Here is a 20,189-nt window from a genome sequence, read left to right as displayed (position 1 = left end):
AGCAGAGCAGAGCAGAGCAGAACAGAGCAGAACAGAGTAGAACAGAACAGAACAGAACAGAGCAGAACAGAGCAGAACAGAACAGAACAGAACATCGTAGCAGAACAGAGCAGAACAGAGCAGAGCAGAGCAGAGCAGAGCAGAGCAGAACAGAGTAGAACAGAACAGAACAGAGCAGAGCAGAACAGAGCAGAACAGAGTAGAACAGAACAGAACAGAACAGAGCAGAACAGAGCAGAACAGAACAGAACATCGTAGCAGAACAGAACAGACTAGTCACTGGTGGCTGAGAAACCATGTTATTTACATGGAGAAGGACAACACACCATATTGCCAAGCAGATTGCCAGGGGCTGAATGCTCCTCACCGTGTCACCCTTTATAGAACATATGTGCCTGTCAAACTATGTATCACTAATTGGTTCATTCATTTTATATTGACATGATTGTAACATTTGACAACTTTTAGCTTGTTTGACATATAAACACACAAGCACATGCACACGCACACACACAACACACGTTTAACTGTGTATCGTGAGTCATTTTTCTGATGATATTGAAAGGCATTGGCCTCCATGACAAACCAGCTGTAAACAATATCAATTAAAACAGGCTTTTGCTAGATGTTGTTATGTTTAGAGGCCAATAATCCCTGACCAGGGATGAAAGTGGATCATCGAGAGGAGTCAGTATTAGTGAGAATATTATATTAGCGACGGTATTAGCACACATATGGCACGTTCACAGACAGACAGGGTTTACAGTAGTACAGGATTGTATGAGATCTGGGTCAGGCCGTGATTCCTAACTCTGCACCATATGGCTACGTGCTGAGGCCACAGAGGAATAGAGCTGGGGGCGAGGAGGGGGGGGAGGGTCTCCTCTCTGGGGACAGCCCTATGGGGACAGCCCTCAGTCAGAACATAAGGGTCTGTCTCTATGGGGACGGCCCTCAGTCAGAACATAAGGGTTTGTCTCTATGGGGACGGCCCTCAGTCAGAACATAAGGGTCTGTCTCTATGGGGACGGCCCTCAGTCAGAACATAAGGGTCTGTCTCTATGGGGACGGCCCTCAGTCAGAACATAAGGGTCTATCTCTATGGGGACGGCCCTCAGTCAGAACATAAGGGTCTGTCTCTATGGGGACGGCCCTCAGTCAGAACATAAGGGTCTGTCTCTATGGGGACGGCCCTCAGTCAGAACATAAGGGTCTGTCTCTATGGGGACAGCCCTCAGTCAGAACATAAGGGTCTGTCTCTATGGGGACGGCCCTCAGTCAGAACATAAGGGTCTGTCTCTATGGGGACAGCCCTCAGTCAGAACATAAGGGTCTGTCTCTATGGGGACAGCCCTCAGTCAGAACATAAGGGTCTGTCTCTATGGGGACAGCCCTCAGTCAGAACATAAGGGTCTGTCTCTATGGGGACGGCCCTCAGTCAGAACATAAGGGTCTGTCCACTCTATAAAAATGAAGTCTGGTTTGTTGTAGTGTTGTAAGGTAAGTCTACTGTTCTTTAATATTCATATGATCGTAAATTATTTATAGGCTAACATTGAAGACATGCTGTTTGAAGCAGACTGTTTATGGGGTGGCAGGTAGCCTAGTGGTTAGAGCGTTGGACTCATAACCTAAAGGTTGGTGGATCAAATCCCCCAGATGACATTAACCCACGGTTCCTAGGCCGTCGTTGTAAATAAGCATTTGCTCTTAACTGACTTGCTCAGTTAAATATAACAACTGTCCTTTTGTTTCGAACCTAAAATGTAATGTAATGAGTGTGAATTTGAATGCTGTGAATTTGAATTTGAATTTGAATGCTGTGAATTTGAATGCTGTGAATTTGAATGCTGTGAATTTGAATGCTGTGAATTTGAATTTGAATGCTGTGAATTTGAATGCTGTGAATTTGAATTTGAATGCTGTGAATTTGAATGCTGTGAATTTGAATGCTGTGAATTTGAATGCTGTGAATTTGAATTTGAATGCTGTGAATTTGCATGCTGTGAATTTGAATGCTGTGAATTTGAATGCTGTGAATTTGAATGCTGTGAATTTGAATGCTGTGAATTTGAATGCTGTGAATTTGAATGAGAGGCTAATACAGGTTGTTTGCATTATTCAATGGTGTAAAATGTATATTTGAGAAGAAAAGTTCCTATTAAAAGTGGGCCTCAACATGGGGTAAACTGGGATCTCTGTCCCAGGAAGACTCTTCACATTTTCCTACAAAATTAAATGACAAGACCTGGGAAATTACAACATTTGGCCTGAGGTTTCCCCTACGTACAGATCTAGGATCAGCTTCCCCTTCCCCGATCCTAAACTTAACCATTAGTAGGGGAAATGCAAAACTGACCCAAGATCAGCATTTAGGGGCAACTTCACCCTACTCCCATGCGTGGGAAAGAGGGTTGAGCTTGGTATGTAACGATTAACCTTTACTCTGGATAAAACTCTTGTTGTTTTCATTAGCTGTTACATACTTCTGCCTTTAAAGGTCAGTAGCAGAAAAGGCTCTTGTTTTCATTTCTCCTTCAGTCTAGTGTATTTACTTCACGTTAAGTCGCTAGTCCAGTGTATTTACTTCACGTTAAGTCGCTAGTCCAGTGTATTTACTTCACGCTAAGTCGCTAGTCTAGTGTATTTACTTCACGCTAAGTCGCTAGTCCAGTGTATTTACTTCACGCTAAGTCGCTAGTCTAGTGTATTTACTTCACGCTAAGTCGCTAGTCTAGTGTATTTACTTCACGCTAAGTCGCTAGTCTAGTGTATTTCCTTCACGCTAAGTCGCTTGTCCAGTGTATTTACTTCACACTAAGTCGCCATGAATTCAAAGCAAACGCATAATTGACACATGACCCGAATGCAGTTAGTAAACCCTACAGGAATCCCCTACAGTACAGCCTAGAAAAGAACGCGTGCCTCTTTGAGCTGACATTGTGACTCTTCAGACGGTGACACATTTGATAGGACAATGCACAATTCACTTGATAGACAACCTCCAACCATTGACAGAAAATCAACTACATTTGGCAAAATCTAGTTGCTAATTATACATATCGCAGATCAGCTCATTAATAACAGGGAGATGAAGATTGGAAATTGTTTTAAATAAATGAAGGAAAAGCAGTCGACAAGTGCTCAGCAAATGTGGGAACTCCTTCAAGACTGTATTAAAAGCATTCCAGGTGAAGCTGGTTGAGAAAATGCCAAGAGTGTGCAAAGCTGTCATTAAGGCAAAGGGTGGCTACTTTAAATAATCTCAAATGTAAAATATATTTTGATTTGTTTAACACTTTTTTTGGTTACTACATGATTCCATATGTGTTATTTCATAGTTTTGATGTCGTCACTATTATTCTACAATGTAGAAAATAGTAAAAAAATTAAGAAAAACCCTTGAATGGGTAGGTGTGCCCAAACTGGTCAACAGTATGTATTTCACCCCCAGCACCCTTACTTCCTGCGGCTATGCATCGTGGCACAGCCAAGCCTATTTGGGGAAAACCCTGGCATAGTGACGATAAATTGATTTGAAATGCTTTAAATGAGCACTTCTGATTTTTTTTGCGGTATTTCCCAGGATTCCCTGGGTAAATATGAATATTCCCGGTATTGAATCTTGGTATATTTTCGGGGAAAAAACAATCCCTACTGGCTACTGAGATATCGCGTTGCCAGCCACAACAAAAGGTAAGGCAAGAATGTAATGTGAATTTGAAAAGTCACCCAGCTCCTTCTGACTCTTCTTCCTATCTCATAGTGGGAATAAGGGCCTAACTTTGAAACAAATCTATTTTACTCACCAGCAAGGTTAGAATCTATTCCATGTCCATCCAGTCACTTCAGGAAGTCAACTGAAAATCCAATTTACAATTTTCCTCATTTCAGTTTATTTCTTGAATTGCCTGAAATTAAATGAAATTGACCCCAATCCTGTCTACCATGTGTTACAGTGCGTTACATATTAACACATCATTAACTCAGCTCATGGGTTCAGCTAAAATAATAACATTAAAAATGGGGGCTTAAATGCTTTATCCCTGCATGGCCTGTAAATATAGTAAATGCCAAGGTGATTAGAAATGATCCTGACCCCCAGAGAGGCCCTCCAACCGGCCCTGTGGTCCCCGGCCGCCACTACCTCTCCCTGGGGGAGGATGCAAGGTGAGACCCAGGACCGGGATTAGAATTTAGGCCTAATTTCCCGAGCCATAGCAGCTGCTGGACACTGGCCACTTCATTTATATAAGTAGCATTAGCGCTAGCATTAGTGTAATGTAATTGCAGCTCTTTGATTATGAATTGAAGAAGCTCTTTTGGCTAAATGGAAAATTATTAGTTTTTGTTCACTGCTATCGGTGTTGGAATGGAGAGACCATTTTGAGGTGTGTGTGTGTGTGTGTGTGTCTGTGTATATGTTTGTGTGTATGTCCTCTGCTCTGCGCTGGGTCCCATTTCATTTCATATGCCTGGGTTCACCTTGACACATCGACACCACAGCTATCTCTTTAATTCACACACACACACACACACACACACACAGATAGAGCTTATATAATGTGAATGTGTAGCTTTTCGACTCTCTAATCCCCCTAAGCATGGAAAACATAATGTGATAACGTAATTAAATTAGACAAACTAACATGATCATTCTCAGCTCAGTATACTAGAAGGTCAGAGGTCTCTGGTTCAGAATGAAGGAGAGAGACAGTATACTAGAGGTCAGAGGTCTCTGGTTCAGAATGAAGGAGAGAGACAGTATACTAGAGGTCAGAGGTCTCTGGTTCAGAATGAAGGAGAGAGACAGTATACTAGAGGTCAGAGGTCTCTGGTTCAGAATGAAGGAGAGAGACAGTATACTAGAGGTCAGAGGTCTCTGGTTCAGAATGAAGGAGAGAGACAGTATACTAGAGGTCAGAGGTCTCTGGTTCAGAATGAAGGGTGAAGGAGAGAGACAGTATACTAGAGGTCAGAGGTCTCTGGTTCAGAATGAAGGGTGATGGAGAGAGACCGTATACTAGAGGTCAGAGGTCTCTGGTTCAGAATGAAGGGTGATGGAGAGAGACCGTATACTAGAGGTCAGAGGTCTCTGGTTCAGAATGAAGGGTGAAGGAGAGAGACAGTATACTAGAGGTCAGAGGTCTCTGGTTCAGAATGAAGGGTGATGGAGAGAGACCGTATACTAGAGGTCAGAGGTCTCTGGTTCAGAATGAAGGGTGATGGAGAGAGACCGTATACTAGAGGTCAGAGGTCTCTGGTTCAGAATGAAGGGTGAAGGAGAGAGACAGTATACTAGAGGTCAGAGGTCTCTGGTTCAGAATGAAGGGTGATGGAGAGAGACACACAGTCTTAAAGGGACACACTATCACACCATCTTATGTCCTCTGTGGGTTACAGAGAAAGACTGATATCTCTCACTGGGAGCTGTGATGTAGTGTGAGACATTCAACTGGCACAGAAAAAAACATGTTACGTCTCTGTCACCTAAGAGTGTATTGAGGATTAACTCAGACACACCGTTCTGGATCAGATACTAGCTAATGGTTGACTCTAATGGTTGACTCTAATGGTTGACTCTAATGGTGGATTCTAATTGTTGACTCTAATGGTTGATTCTAATTGTTGACTCTAATGGTTGACTCTAGTGGATGACTCTAGTGGATGACTCTAGTGGATGACTCTAATGGATGACTCTAATGGATGACTCTAGTGGATGACTCTAGTGGATGACTCTAGTGGATGACTCTAGTGGATGACTCTAATGGATGACTCTAATGGGTGACTCTAATGGGTGACTCTAATGGTTGACTCTAATGGTTGACTCTAATGGTTGACTCTAGTGGTTGACTCTAGTGGATGACTCTAGTGGATGACTCTAATGGATGACTCTAATGGATGATTCTAATGGTTGACTCTAATGATTGACTCTAATGGTTGACTCTTATGGTTGACTCTAATGGATGACTCTAATAGATTACTCTAATGGATGACTCTAATGATTGACTCTAATGATTGACTCTAATGGATGACTCTAATGGATGACTCTAGTGGATGACTCTAATGGATGACTCTAGTGGATGACTCTAGTGGATGACTCTAGTGGATGACTCTAGTGGATGACTCTAGTGGATGACTCTAATGGATGACTCTAATGGATGACTCTAGTGGATGACTCTAGTGGATGACTCTAATGGTTGACTCTAATGATTGACTCTAATACTCTTGCCTCACCACAGCAGGGCCTTTTCTGCGTGTATTGTTCTTCCATGATATCAGTCATTATTTCTCCTGTCCAGACATGAGTGAATTGGGAAGAGGGATATTTCATAATATAAGGAGGAATGGTTCTGCCCTTTCTGCTACTGACCTTTAAAGGCAGAAGTACGTAACAGCTAATGAAAACAACAAGAGTTTTATCCAGAGTAAAGGTTCCAGACCGACATCATCGTTACATGCCAAGCTCAACCCTCTTTCCCACGCATGGGAGTAGGGTGAAGTTGCCCCTAAATGCTGATCTTGGGTCAGTTTTGCATTTCCCCTACTAATGGTTAAGTTTAGGATCGGGGAAGGGGAAGCTGATTCTAGATCTGTACGTAAGGGGAAACCTCACCCAGGAGCCCCACTGTGTTGAAAACCGTAGATTTCTCTCTTAGGAAGCCACTGCCGTTAAAGAGACGAGGAGTGTATCCAGCCATAGCAACCCTATCAACCCTAGCAACCATAGCTCGACCCCGGAGCAAGGCCGAGACTCAGTCAACCGTAACGGCCGCACCAGAGGGACGTTGTCCTCCACTGAGGTTCCGTCTCTACGGGGTCTCAGGAAGACGCAGAGCAGCTCGTTGGAGGAGGAAGAGAAGGTCTCCGGGACCAATAAGAGGACGGTGCTGTCCAGAGGATCTAATCTAACCCGCTCCGGGAGTGTCAAGGACCTGATTCACAAGTTCTCGGGCTCCTCGTCAGTCAATGAATACGACTCACCGGTTCTGTCAATGGGCGGATCCCTGCCCGAAGACTCTAACCGGCCAATCAGGATGTCCACAGCCAGAACAGTGGAGGTACTGGCCTATCAGAACTCCCAGTCCAACCCAAACACAGCCACTCTCAGTAGTACCACAGTACAGACACAGAGCCCAGTCAGAATATCCACAGCGAAGTCCACCTCCCAGTCCAACCCAGCCATTCACAGCAGCAGCACCGTAGAGAGCCAGAACCCGGTACCTTCTATCGAACTAACCCCTCCACCCATGGAGTCTCAGCCCGGCCTTAAGGGGACCAAGACAGGCTCACCACAGCCCAGGAGTCCTTCAGACAGTGATTCCCAGAAGGGTGAGGGCCAGAACCAGGGTGGCTCTCACAAAGATTCCATGGCAGGCTCTGGATTGGCTTCGGTAAGTAGACCTCTAGATAGGCTCCTTTTGTAAAGGGCCAAGAACTGACCACACCGATCACTGATTGGTTGGCATCCGAGACCACGTCCACCAGTGATCATACTCCGTATGAAGATCACACAGCATGGCCTGCCTGTCTGTCTGCCTGTCTGTCTGTCTGTCTTGTCTGTTTGTCCACAACAACAGCAATCAACACAATCGTGCATCCGCCTTTTCATTCGTCTGTGCATGCGTGACCAATAGCAGTCCATTCGTCTGTGCATGCGTGACCAATAGCAGCCCATCTGCACCCCTAACTCTTGCATCTAACAAATCAAACTCAACGTAAGGGCTTGTTCCTAACACGAGGCTCTTAGTCATAATGAGCTGTAGCATTGCTATGTCATGTGTGTGGATGTTGTTACCACTGTGCTGTACGGCGATGTCACTCATGTTCACGTCACACCGTTGCATGTCTGTTCAGTGGAATTGACTGGTTCGATTTGCACGTGATACAATCTCAGATCTCTCTCCTGAACATAACAGCATCTTGAAATACCACCGAATGCTCCCTGCGCTGTACTGTACTGTGCGCCTGTCTGTCAACAGCTATACTATTGATTTCTCTCTCTCTCTCTCCCCCCTGTCTCTCTCCCCCTGTCTCTCTCCCCCCTGTCTCTCTCCCCCTGTCCCTCTCCCCCCTGTCTCTCTCCCCCTGTCCCTCTCCCCCCTGTCTCTCTCCCCCCTTCCCTCTCCCCCTGTCTCTCTCCCCCCCCCTGTCTCTCTCCCCCTTCCCTCTCCCCCTGTCTCTCTCCCCCCTGTCTCTCTCCCCCCTTCCCTCTGTCTCTCTCCCCCTGTCCTCTCCCCCTGTCTCTCTCCCCGTCTCTCCCCCCCTTCCCTCTCCCCCCTGCCTCTCTCCCCCCTGTCTCTCTCCCCCTGTCTCTCCCCCCCCTGTCTCTCTCCCCCTGTCTCTCCCCCCCCTGCCCTCTCCCCCCTGTCTCTCTCCCCTTTCCCTCTCCCCCCTTCCCTCTCCCCCCTGCCTCTCTCCCCCCTGTCTCTCTCCCCCTGTCTCTCCCCCCCCTGCCCTCTCCCCCCTGTCTCTCTCACCCCTTCCCTGTCCCTCTCCCTCTCTCCATCCATATATTTAATATCTTCTCCTCTTCCTCCAGGAATCAGACTTTAATCCCAACAAGAGGCCTGAAAGTCCCCCATCTGAAGACGAGCCATCCAATCCCATCAAAGTCCGCCAGAACCCCAAATACCAGCTGTACCTGAGTGGAGACGTGACGGGGAACGGTTCCAGGGATACGAATGGAACATTTGGGGGAGAGAACGGGAACGGGATGGAACCCAGGAACAGTTCCCGTTGGGACAGCGCTAGTTCCAGATTCGGGCCAAACTATCACGGGTCCCTGGAATCTCTGGCCTCTCGGGACTGGGACACCATGTCGGACAGGGTGAGGAACAGAGGCCTGGGGCCACTTGGGGCTGGTACTGAGGCCAGAGGAATAAGACAGGTTTGAGGCGTGGGCCTCCAGGAGCCAGGGATTTAATTCAGGGGTGGTGGTGGGGCCAGCACTGCTAGGGGCCAGGAGATGTTGATGGGGAATGAGAGGAACAGTAGTAGGTTCTTCAAGGGGACAGGGGAATCAGATATGGAGTGTGATCAGCACCTGTCTGTCTGTTCTGCCTGTCTGTCTGCTCTGCCTGTCTGTCTGCTCTGCCTGTCTGTCTGTTCCACCTGTCTGTCTGCTCTGCCTGTCTGTCTGCTCCACCTGTCTGTCTGTGTCTGTCTGCTCCACCTGTCTGTCTGTTCCACCTGTCTGTCTGCTCTACCTGTCTGTCTGCCCCACCTGTCTGTCTGCCCCACCTGTCTGTCTGCTCCACCTGTCTGTCTGTGTCTGTCTGCTCCACCTGTCTGTCTGCTCCACCTGTCTGTCTGCGCCATCTGTCTGTTCCACCTGTCTGTCTGCTCCACCTGTCTGTCTGCTCCACCTGTCTGTTCCACCTGTCTGTCTGCTCCACCTGTATGTCTGCTCCACCTGTCTGTCTGCTCCGCCTGTCTGTCTGCTCCACCTGTCTGTCTGCTCCACCTGTCTGTTCCACCTGTCTGTCTGCTCCACCTGTCTGTCTGCTCCACCTGTCTGTCTGCTCCGCCTGTCTGTCTGCTCCGCCTGTCTGTCTGCTCCACCTGTCTGTCTGCTCCACCTGTCTGTTCCACCTGTCTGTCTGCTCCACCTGTATGTCTGCTCCACCTGTCTGTCTGCTCCGCCTGTCTGTCTGTTCCGCCTGTCTGTCTGCTCCGCCTGTCTGTTTGCTCCGCCTGTCTGTACTGTAGGAGCATGGCGTGAGCCACCTGTCTGTACTGTAGGAGCATGGCGTGAGCCACCTGTCTGTACTGTAGGAGCATGGCGTGAGCCACCTGTCTGTACTGTAGGAGCATGGCGTGAGCCACCTGTCTGTACTGTAGGAGCATGGCGTGAGCCACCTGTCTGTACTGTAGGAGCATGGCGTGAGCCACCTGTCTGTACTGTAGGAGCATGGCGTGAGCCACCTGTCTGTACTGTAGGAGCATGGCGTGAGCCACCTGTCTGTACTGTAGGAGCATGGCGTGAGCCACCTGTCTGTACTGTAGGAGCATGGCGTGAGCCACCTGTCTGTACTGTAGGAGCATGGCGTGAGCCACCTGTCTGTACTGTAGGAGCATGGCGTGAGCCACCTGTCTGTACTGTAGGAGCATGGCGTGAGCCACCTGTCTGTACTGTAGGAGCATGGCGTGAGCCACCTGTCTGTACTGTAGGAGCATGGCGTGAGCCACCTGTCTGTACTGTAGGAGCATGGCGTGAGCCACCTGTCTGTACTGTAGGAGCATGGCGTGAGCCACCTGTCTGTACTGTAGGAGCATGGCGTGAGCCACCTGTCTGTACTGTAGGAGCATGGCGTGAGCCACCTGTCTGCCTGCTCCACCTGTCTGTACTGTAGGAGCATGGCGTGAGCCACCTGTCTGTACTGTAGGAGCATGGCGTGAGCCACCTGTCTGTACTGTAGGAGCATGGCGTGAGCCACCTGTCTGTACTGTAGGAGCATGGCGTGAGCCACCTGTCTGCCTGCTCCACCTGTCTGTACTGTAGGAGCATGGCGTGAGCCACCTGTCTGCCTGCTCCACCTGTCTGTACTGTAGGAGCATGGCGTGAGCCACCTGTCTGCCTGCTCCACCTGTCTGTACTGTAGGAGCATGGCGTGAGCCACCTGTCTGTACTGTAGGAGCATGGCGTGAGCCACCTGTCTGCCTGCTCCACCTGTCTGTACTGTAGGAGCATGGCGTGAGCCACCTGTCTGTACTGTAGGAGCATGGCGTGAGCCACCTGTCTGCCTGCTCCACCTGTCTGTACTGTAGGAGCATGGCGTGAGCCACCTGTCTGTACTGTAGGAGCATGGCGTGAGCCACCTGTCTGTACTGTAGGAGCATGGCGTGAGCCACCTGTCTGTACTGTAGGAGCATGGCGTGAGCCACCTGTCTGTACTGTAGGAGCATGGCGTGAGCCACCTGTCTGTACTGTAGGAGCATGGCGTGAGCCACCTGTCTGTACTGTAGGAGCATGGCGTGAGCCACCTGTCTGTACTGTAGGAGCATGGCGTGAGCCACCTCTCTGTCTGCTCCACCTGTCTGTACTGTAGGAGCATGGCGTGAGCCACCTCTCTGTCTGTTCCACCTGTCTGTACTGTAGGAGCATGGCGTGAGCCACCTGTCTGTACTGTAGGAGCATGGCGTGAGCCACCTGTCTGCTCCACCTGTCTGTACTGTAGGAGCATGGCGTGAGCCACCTGTCTGCTCCACCTGTCTGTACTGTAGGAGCATGGCGTGAGCCACCTCTCTGTCTGTTCCACCTGTCTGTACTGTAGGAGCATGGCGTGAGCCACCTCTCTGTCTGTTCCACCTGTCTGTACTGTAGGAGCATGGCGTGAGCCACCTGTCTGCTCCACCTGTCTGTACTGTAGGAGCATGGCGTGAGCCACCTCTCTGTCTGTTCCACCTGTCTGTACTGTAGGAGCATGGCGTGAGCCACCTGTCTGCTCCACCTGTCTGTACTGTAGGAGCATGGCGTGAGCCACCTCTCTGTCTGTTCCACCTGCCTGTACTGTAGGAGCATGGTGTGAGCCACCTTAGACCTGGCGTTTATGATACAGCGCCATCTACTGGTGTACAACAGGCGTTTACAATAATATTAAAATTAAAATCCGTATTGAATTAACCGTGGACAATATGACCATTTCACCAGTGGTGAATCCTCGGCACAGCGTTGTCAAGGACAACGTTTTAAGAATGTTTTCTCTATATTGATTTCTTTTATCAATGGAATGTTTCTGTGTGTTGTCTAGCTGGGAGGTTTTGAGAGTCCTCCCAGGGTGTTCAACAGTCCCTACGCTACAGCGGCTTCCACGGACTACAACCCTGGCATGTACCGGATGTCAGAGTATAAGGTAAAACACTCAGCAAAAGGGGATTATGTGGTACAGAAACAACTATTTTACTAATATCTTGTTTGTCCTAGAGAGCATAGAATCATGATATTATGTACAGCCCATTTACCTGTTTGTCTTCCTTTCTCTATCTGCCTCCTCTCTCCTCTCCTCTCCTCTCCTCTCCTCCTCTCCTCTCCTCTCCCCCTCTCCTCTCATCTCCTCTCCTCTCCTCTCCTCTCCTCTCCCCTCCCCTCCTCTCCTCCTCTCCTCTCCCCTCCTCTCCTCTCCTCTCCTCTCCTCTCCTCTCCTCCCACTCGATTACATGCAGGAGGGGTTGTCTCCAGCCACATCAGAGCTGAACCTGTTCAACAGCTACAACAGCAGGAGTACCAGCCCTGTGCCCTCCTTCACCCGGACTGTGACCGCCCCACGTGCACCTTTCTCAACCTACGACACCATCAGGAGGCGGGACCAGCAGGTTTAAAAAAACTATCAGTATTGTAGACTGACCTCTTCCCAGCTGTTGACTATAGTGTCAGGTATATCAGTATTGTAGACTGACCTCTTCCCAGCTGTTGACTATAGTGTCAGGTATATCAGTATTGTAGACTGACCTCTTCCCAGCTGTTGACTATAGTGTCAGGTATATCAGTATTGTAGACTGACCTCTTCCCAGCTGTTGACTATAGTGTCAGGTATATCAGTATTGTAGACTGACCTCTTCCCAACTGTTGACTATAGTGTCAGGTATATCAGTATTGTAGACTGACCTCTTCCCAGCTGTTGACTATAGTGTCAGGTATATCAGTATTGTAGACTGACCTCTTCCCAGCTGTTGACTATAGTGTCAGGTATATCAGTATTGTAGACTGACCTCTTCCCAGCTGTTGACTATAGTGTCAGGTATATCAGTATTGTAGACTGACCTCTTCCCAGTTGTTGACTATAGTGTCAGGTATATCAGTATTGTAGACTGACCTCTTCCCAGTTGTTGACTATAGTGTCAGGTATATCAGTATTGTAGACTGACCTCTTCCCAGCTGTTGACTATAGTGTCAGGTATATCAGTATTGTAGACTGACCTCTTCCCAGTTGTTGACTATAGTGTCAGGTATATCAGTATTGTAGACTGACCTCTTCCCAGCTGTTGACTATAGTGTCAGGTATATCAGTATTGTAGACTGACCTCTTCCCAGTTGTTGACTATAGTGTCAGGTATATCAGTATTGTAGACTGACCCCTGGTTCTTACAGGGGATGTCAAGCCAACTCCACATGCGTTCCACTGTGTCGTCTGTCGCTATGCCCAACAAGAGAGACTACATCGAGGAGTTGACCAGGCAGTTGGATGCCTGTCAGAAGGTGCAGTATGAAAACACACACTCATTCTCCCTCCCTCCCTCCCTCCCTCCCTCCCTCCCTCCCTCCCTCCCTCCCTCCCTCCCTCCCTCCCTCCTGTCCTTCCCTCCTTCCCCCCTTCCCCTCCCCCTCTCCCCTCCTTCCTTCCTTCCTTCCTTCCTTCCTTCCCTCCCTCCCTCCCTCCCTCCCTCCTGTCCTTCCCTCCTTCCCCCCCCTCCCCCCCTCCCCTCCTTCCTTCCTTCCCTCCCCCCGCCTTCCTCCCTCTCTCTCTCCCCCCTCTCCGCTCCTCTCTCCCTCCCTCCTTCATATCCGCTGTGTCCCCCTCCTGTCCACAGAGGAACCAGTTCCTGGAGGCAGAGAGCGTAGAGATGGACAAGGAGAGGAACCAGATCAGGTTGGAGATGAGAAGCCTGTTGGTGAACAACGAGGACCTTCTCAGAACCAACAGTACCCTGCAGGTGTGTAGCATGATGGACTACAATACCCAGAATGCCCGTGTCAGATATCTGATTTGATCTCAGTGAAGATGTTGCCTGGGTACCAGTCTGTTTGTGCCGTGATACCACTCCTTGTCATGCAAAACATGGTTAAGAGTGACATGATGGCACAAACAGACTGGTACCCAGGCTAGTAAAGAGGTTCCTGAAGCTAACGTAATGTCCTGTCTCCTTATCAATCCAAGATGGAGATGAGTAGGATGAGGATGAGGATGGTAGAGCTGGAGAGAGACAACACGGCCATGACAGAACGCTTCAGAGTTATGGAGGTGGGCTTCTGGACTACACAAACTACACTGTACCACTGGACTACACAGAAACTACACTGTACCACTGGACTACACATAAACTACACTGTGTACCACTGGACTACACAGAAACTACACTGTGTACCACTGGACTACACAGAAACTACACTGTATCACTGGACTACACAGAAACTACACTGTACCACTGGACTACACATAAACTACACTGTACCACTGGACTACACATAAACTACACTGTACCACTGGACTACACAGAAACTACACTGTACCACTGGACTACACATAAACTACACTGTACCACTGGACTACACAGAAACTACACTGTACCACTGGACTACACAGAAACTACACTGTATACCACTGGACTACACATAAACTACACTGTATACCACTGGACTACACATAAACTACACTGTACCACTGGACTACACATAAACTACACTGTACCACTGGACTACACAGAAACTACACTGTATACCACTGGACTACACATAAACTACACTGTGTCCCACTGGACTACACATAAACTACACTGTAACACTGGACTACACATAAACTACACTGTGTACATTCTTCTGAGACTCTTTAATGGAGCTGGATAGAAGGATTATCTTACAACACACAAGCTCTCAAATAGTTCAGGTTAAGAGCGTTGGGCCAGTAGCTGAAAGGTTGCTGGTTTGAATCCCTGAGCTGACTAGGTGAACAATCTATCGATGTGCCCTTTGAGCAAGGCACTTAACCCTAATTTCCCCTGTAAGTCACTCTGGGTAAAGGTGCTAAAATGTGAATGTACCAGCGCCTCAAATCTCCTACTGCTTCAGCTCCTGTTATAGAAAATGACAAAAATGGAGATCCTGCACTTGAATATAAACAGGACCAGCACCCGGCACCTATTTCAGCTCAAGTCAAACACTAGTGGTTGTGTTTTCTAAGTGTTGAAACGCAGAGGATGTCTCTAGAGAGCTGATCTCCTTTATGTTTCCTCCAGACGGAGCTGACCGAGGCCAGAGAGATGATGGTGGAGGCCAACACTCAGGAATACGCCTTCAACTTCCTGCAGCAGTCTCTGAAGAATAAGATACAGGACGCTGAGGTACAGTATAGGCTTCTCCGTAATCAGATTCCACCACAGACCTGTCAGTCAGCTGGGCCTATTCTACCACAGACCTGTCAGTCAGCAGGGCCTATTCTACCACAGACCTGTCAGTCAGTCAGCTGGGCCTATTCTACCACAGACCTGTCAGTCAGCTGGGCCTATTCCACCACAGACCTGTCAGTCAGCTGGGCCTATTCTACCACAGACCTGTCAGTTAACTGGGCCTATTCTACCACAGACCTGTCAGTCAGCTGGGCCTATTCTACCACAGACCTGTCAGTCAGCTGGGCCTATTCCACCACAGACCTGTCAGTCAGCTGGGCCTATTCTACCACAGACCTGTCAGTCAGCTGGGCCTATTCCACCACAGACCTCAGTCAGTCAGCTGGGCCTATTCCACCACAGACCTGTCAGTCAGCAGGGCCTATTCTACCACAGACCTCAGTCAGTCAGCTGGGCCTATTCCACCACAGACCTCAGTCAGTCAGCTGGGCCTATTCTACCACAGACCTCAGTCAGTCAGCTGGGCCTATTCTACCACAGACCTGTCAGTCAGTCAGCTGGGCCTATTCTACCACAGACCTCAGTCAGTTATCTGGGCCTATTCCACCACAGACCTGTCAGTCAGCTGGGCCTATTCTACCACAGACCTGGGCCTATGTGTCTGCCTTGCGTGAGCCCCCTGTGTGCAAAAAATGTCCCTACCATGACCCTGCTCAAAATTAGTGCACTGTGTAACGAATAGGGTTCCATTTCAGCCTCTGTGTCTGTCCTACACCATGTCCCCTATAGGAGGCGCTGGAGAAGCAGTCGCTCCATGCCGAGGGTCTGTCCGAGAAGCTGTGGCTGTCTGAGAGACAGTTAGAGGAGCTAGCGGGGGCCAAGGAGACACGGGACAAGAGGACATCAGAGCTCAGTGACACTGTCTTCAGACTGGAGACTGAGGTACAGTTGCATTATTATACGTGTGTGTGTGTGTGTGTGTGTGTGTGTGTGCGTGCACGCGTGCGTGCGTGCGTGCGTGAGAGAGATCAGAGTCAGTCTTCAGACTGGAGACTGAGGTACAGTACTGTTCACTTTACACATCTATAATGTAGCTTCAAGGGTTGTGGTTAATTCCACAAATTAAATTCCCTCTTCCTGTAAATTCCTTTTAATACTATTCAAATTCCAGGTCAGTCTTTAAATTCAGAGATAATTTAATTTCCTTTCAATTTTATTGTTAGGTAAATTCCAATAATTAAATTCCTAATTCAGTATTATCCCAAATTATTCCACATATTCAAATTAATGTCCCTCAAGCTTTCAGGGAGTATAGAAATACATGTTAAAATTATTTTAAAACAAATCATGCAGTACTTTTGTTCAGTTAAATTACAAAGATGTATTTTTTTTTACCATTCCAATTCAAACATTCCAAACATTCTAATTCCAATTCAAACATTCCAAACATTCTAATTCCAATTCAAACATTCCAAACATTCTAATTCCAATTCAAACATTCCAAACATTCTAATTCCAATTCGATTCCAATGCCACAACTTGAAGATTGTTGAAATTCGAAATTGAATTAGTGTAACATTTCCTTGTGTTGATTCAGGAGTTACATTAACTCTGTAAGTGTTAAATTGAATGCTCATTGGTGTGAAATAACCCCAGTGTTGTTAATAACCAGTATTAAAACAAAACCCACGCTCATCATTATGTTTCCCAGCATGCTCTATTGCAGGGAGATTTTTTGTTGTTTTGTTTCAATATCTATGTTTTTTTGCAACTCAAATATAAATAACATTTTTCTAAACTAATCCAATCTTTTCGTTGGACTTGTTCCCATTACTGTAGTGGCTGTTCCAGGTTAGATGCTTGAAGTTGCATCATAGCTTAGTCTTCCCAATCTGTTCAGTTGTTCTAAATGTAGGTTGTGGGTGAATACACATTTTAAATGTTGGATAGCCCTACTCTGGCTGGATTCCAATAGGAATTACAACTCACTTTGCAAGCCAGCATAATGTGACTTTGCAGGCCTGATGTGGCCTGTAAACCAGGAGTTTCAAGCCACTGTATTAGGGTAAACCTGGACCCTCAAAATAAGGCCTTGTGAAATATGTGTTGTATTGTGTTGAAAACAGGATCTCACTTGGCAAAGGCCACAGGACTGAATATTGATGAATGCAATAACCATGTCTCTGTCACCAACAAATACAGTCACGGGGGGGGGGGGTATAACTCTACAATTCACTCGAAAGTCAAGGCACTCTGGGAAATATACAAATGAGGCTTGGCACTAAGCATTGTGTTCATTTAACACTGAAAAGGGCAGACCCCGTATAGACACTGGACCAGTTTTAAATGTAACACCCTCAGTGTAACCCTAGATCGTTTGCTTTGTATATTTGCGTGACATTACTCTCCCTCCACAGCTAGCGGAGGCCCAACAGAGAGCCACCCAAGCCTCAGCAGAGCTCAGTCTGCACCAGAAGCTACGAGATGGTGACCAGCTGAGGGTAAAGGAGCTGGAAGAGACGATACTGGAGAAGGGTCAGGAGCTGCAGAGAGCCCAGCAGACTGTCAGCCGTCTCCAGGGACAGGTAGATGAGGACACGGGCCTTACGGGTCTTACTATAGTCAAATGCAGATCATTTCTGCTTAAGATTGCCTTTTGAAAGTCATTTCTGCTTCAGTGGGAACGTGTTTACAGCCATGGTGATTGTGTCGCCTACCTGACCCATACTGTAAAATGTGTGTCCATATGTGATTGTTCTGATTTACGCATGGGTATAGTATTCTTTATTACACTCTGTGTATTGTATATTTCTTACACTCTGTTATACTCTGTTGAGTGTCAGGTAAACTGATAGATAACTGTATGTGTTGTCAGGTAAGCTGATAGATAACTGTATGTGTTGTCAGGTAAACTGATAGATAACTGTATGTGTTGTCAGGTGTCAGGTAAGCTGATAGATAACTGTATGTGTTGTCAGGTAAACTGATAGATAACTGTATGTGTTGTCAGGTAAGCTGATAACTGTATGTGTTGTCAGGTGTCAGGTAAGCTGATAGATAACTGTATGTGTTGTCAGGTAAACTGATAGATAACTGTATGTGTTGTCAGGTAAACTGATGTATGTGTTGTCAGGTAAACTGATAGATAACTGTATGTGTTGTCAGGTAAGCTGATAGATAACTGTATGTGTTGTCAGGTAAACTGATAGATAACTGTATGTGTTGTCAGGTAAACTGATAGATAACTGTATGTGTTGTCAGGTGTCAGGTAAACTGATAGATAACTGTATGTGTTGTCAGGTAAACTGATAGATAACTGTATGTGTTGTCAGGTAAACTGATAGATAACTGTATGTGTTGTCAGGTGTCAGGTAAACTGATAGATAACTGTATGTGTTGTCAGGTAAACTGATAGGTAACTGTATGTGTTGTCAGGTGTCAGGTAAGCTGATAGATAACTGTATGTGTTGTCAGGTAAACTGGTAGATAACTGTGTGTGTTGTCAGGTAAGCTGATAGATAACTGTATGTGTTGTCAGGTAAACTGATGTATGTGTTGTCAGGTAAACTGATAGATAACTGTATGTGTTGTCAGGTAAGCTGATAGATAACTGTATGTGTTGTCAGGTAAGCTGATAGATAACTGTATGTGTTGTCAGGTAAACTGATAGATAACTGTATGTGTTGTCAGGTAAGCTGATAGATAACTGTATGTGTTGTCAGGTAAGCTGATAGATAACTGTATGTGTTGTCAGGTGTCAGGTAAGCTGATAGATAACTGTATGTGTTGTCAGGTAAACTGATAGATAACTGTATGTGTTGTCAGGTGTCAGGTAAGCTGATAGATAACTGTATGTGTTGTCAGGTAAACTGATAGATAACTGTATGTGTTGTCAGGTGTCAGGTAAACTGATAGATAACTGTATGTGTTGTCAGGTAAACTGATAGATAACTGTATGTGTTGTCAGGTGTCAGGTAAGCTGATAGATAACTGTATGTGTTGTCAGGTGTCAGGTAAGCTGATAGATAACTCTATGTGTTGTCAGGTGTCAGGTAAACTGGTAGATAACTGTGTGTGTTGTCAGGTAAGCTGATAGATAACTGTATGTGTTGTCAGGTAAACTGATGTATGTGTTGTCAGGTAAACTGATAGATAACTGTATGTGTTGTCAGGTAAGCTGATAGATAACTGTATGTGTTGTCAGGTAAGCTGATAGATAACTGTATGTGTTGTCAGGTAAACTGATAGATAACTATATGTGTTGTCAGGTAAGCTGATAGATAACTGTATGTGTTGTCAGGTAAACTGATAGATAACTGTATGGGTTGTCAGGTAAACTGATAGATAACTGTATGTGTTGCCAGGTAAGCTGATAGATAACTGTATGTGTTGTCAGGTAAACTGATGTATGTGTTGTCAGGTAAACTGATAGATAACTGTATGTGTTGTCAGGTAAGCTGATAGATAACTGTATGTGTTGTCAGGTGTCAGGTAAGCTGATAGATAACTGTATGTGTTGTCAGGTGTCAGGTAAACTGATAGATAACTGTATGTGTTGTCAGGTAAGCTGATAGATTACTGTATGTGTTGTCAGGTGTCAGGTAAGCTGATAGATAAGGAGCGTTCCCTGGAGGAGGAGATCCAGCTGAGAGAGAGAGTTCAGCTGCAGTTGAAGCAGGCAGAGAGGAGCGTAGAGGACCTGACCATCGAGCTACAGACGGCTGCACAGACCAAGGAAGACCTGGACAAGCAACTCAAACAGGCTCAGGTTGGTACAGACAGACAGAGAGCACCATAAACCCTAAGCCCAGTCAAAAGAGGACCTGGCCAAGCAAGATATACTGAAGATATAGAGAGAGTAGACTGTATGATACTGTAGATATAGAGAGAGTAGACTGTATGATACTGTAGATATATAGAGAGTAGACTGTATGAACCGTGGGAGATATACTGTAGATATAGAGAGAGTAGACTGTATGAACCTTGGGAGATATACTGTAGATATAGAGAGAGTAGACTGAATGAACTGTGGCAGATATACTGTAGATGAACAGGTAACTGCCAAAATAATGGAAACCCAACATAGTGTCTTAATAGGGTGTTGGGCCACCATGTGACTCCAGAAC

At 46.8% G+C, this 20,189-nt stretch overlaps 1 protein-coding gene across 3 annotated transcripts in view; it reads left to right on the top strand.

Moving 5' to 3' along the window:
• LOC110536888 (cingulin-like protein 1) overlaps window positions 1–20,189 on the top strand; it is a 65,249-nt gene that overhangs the window by 40,328 nt on the left and 4,732 nt on the right. For 2 of the 3 annotated variants that reach the window (XM_036936790.1, XM_036936791.1), the window contains exons 4-14: window positions 6,660–7,394; window positions 8,543–8,830; window positions 11,754–11,855; window positions 12,166–12,315; window positions 13,091–13,198; window positions 13,531–13,653; window positions 13,878–13,961; window positions 14,953–15,057; window positions 15,853–16,005; window positions 17,481–17,648; window positions 19,658–19,831. In XM_036936790.1, coding sequence (XP_036792685.1) covers window positions 6,660–7,394; window positions 8,543–8,830; window positions 11,754–11,855; window positions 12,166–12,315; window positions 13,091–13,198; window positions 13,531–13,653; window positions 13,878–13,961; window positions 14,953–15,057; window positions 15,853–16,005; window positions 17,481–17,648; window positions 19,658–19,831 — 2,190 coding nt within the window. The remainder of the gene's footprint in view (window positions 1–6,659; window positions 7,395–8,542; window positions 8,831–11,753; window positions 11,856–12,165; window positions 12,316–13,090; window positions 13,199–13,530; window positions 13,654–13,877; window positions 13,962–14,952; window positions 15,058–15,852; window positions 16,006–17,480; window positions 17,649–19,657; window positions 19,832–20,189) is intronic. The other variant, XM_036936793.1, reaches the window with a different exon arrangement.

Source organism: Oncorhynchus mykiss, chromosome 12 (genome assembly GCF_013265735.2).
Source record: "Oncorhynchus mykiss isolate Arlee chromosome 12, USDA_OmykA_1.1, whole genome shotgun sequence".
Taxonomy (NCBI): Eukaryota; Metazoa; Chordata; class Actinopteri; order Salmoniformes; family Salmonidae; genus Oncorhynchus; species Oncorhynchus mykiss.
This window is presented reverse-complemented; position numbering and strand designations above follow the sequence as displayed.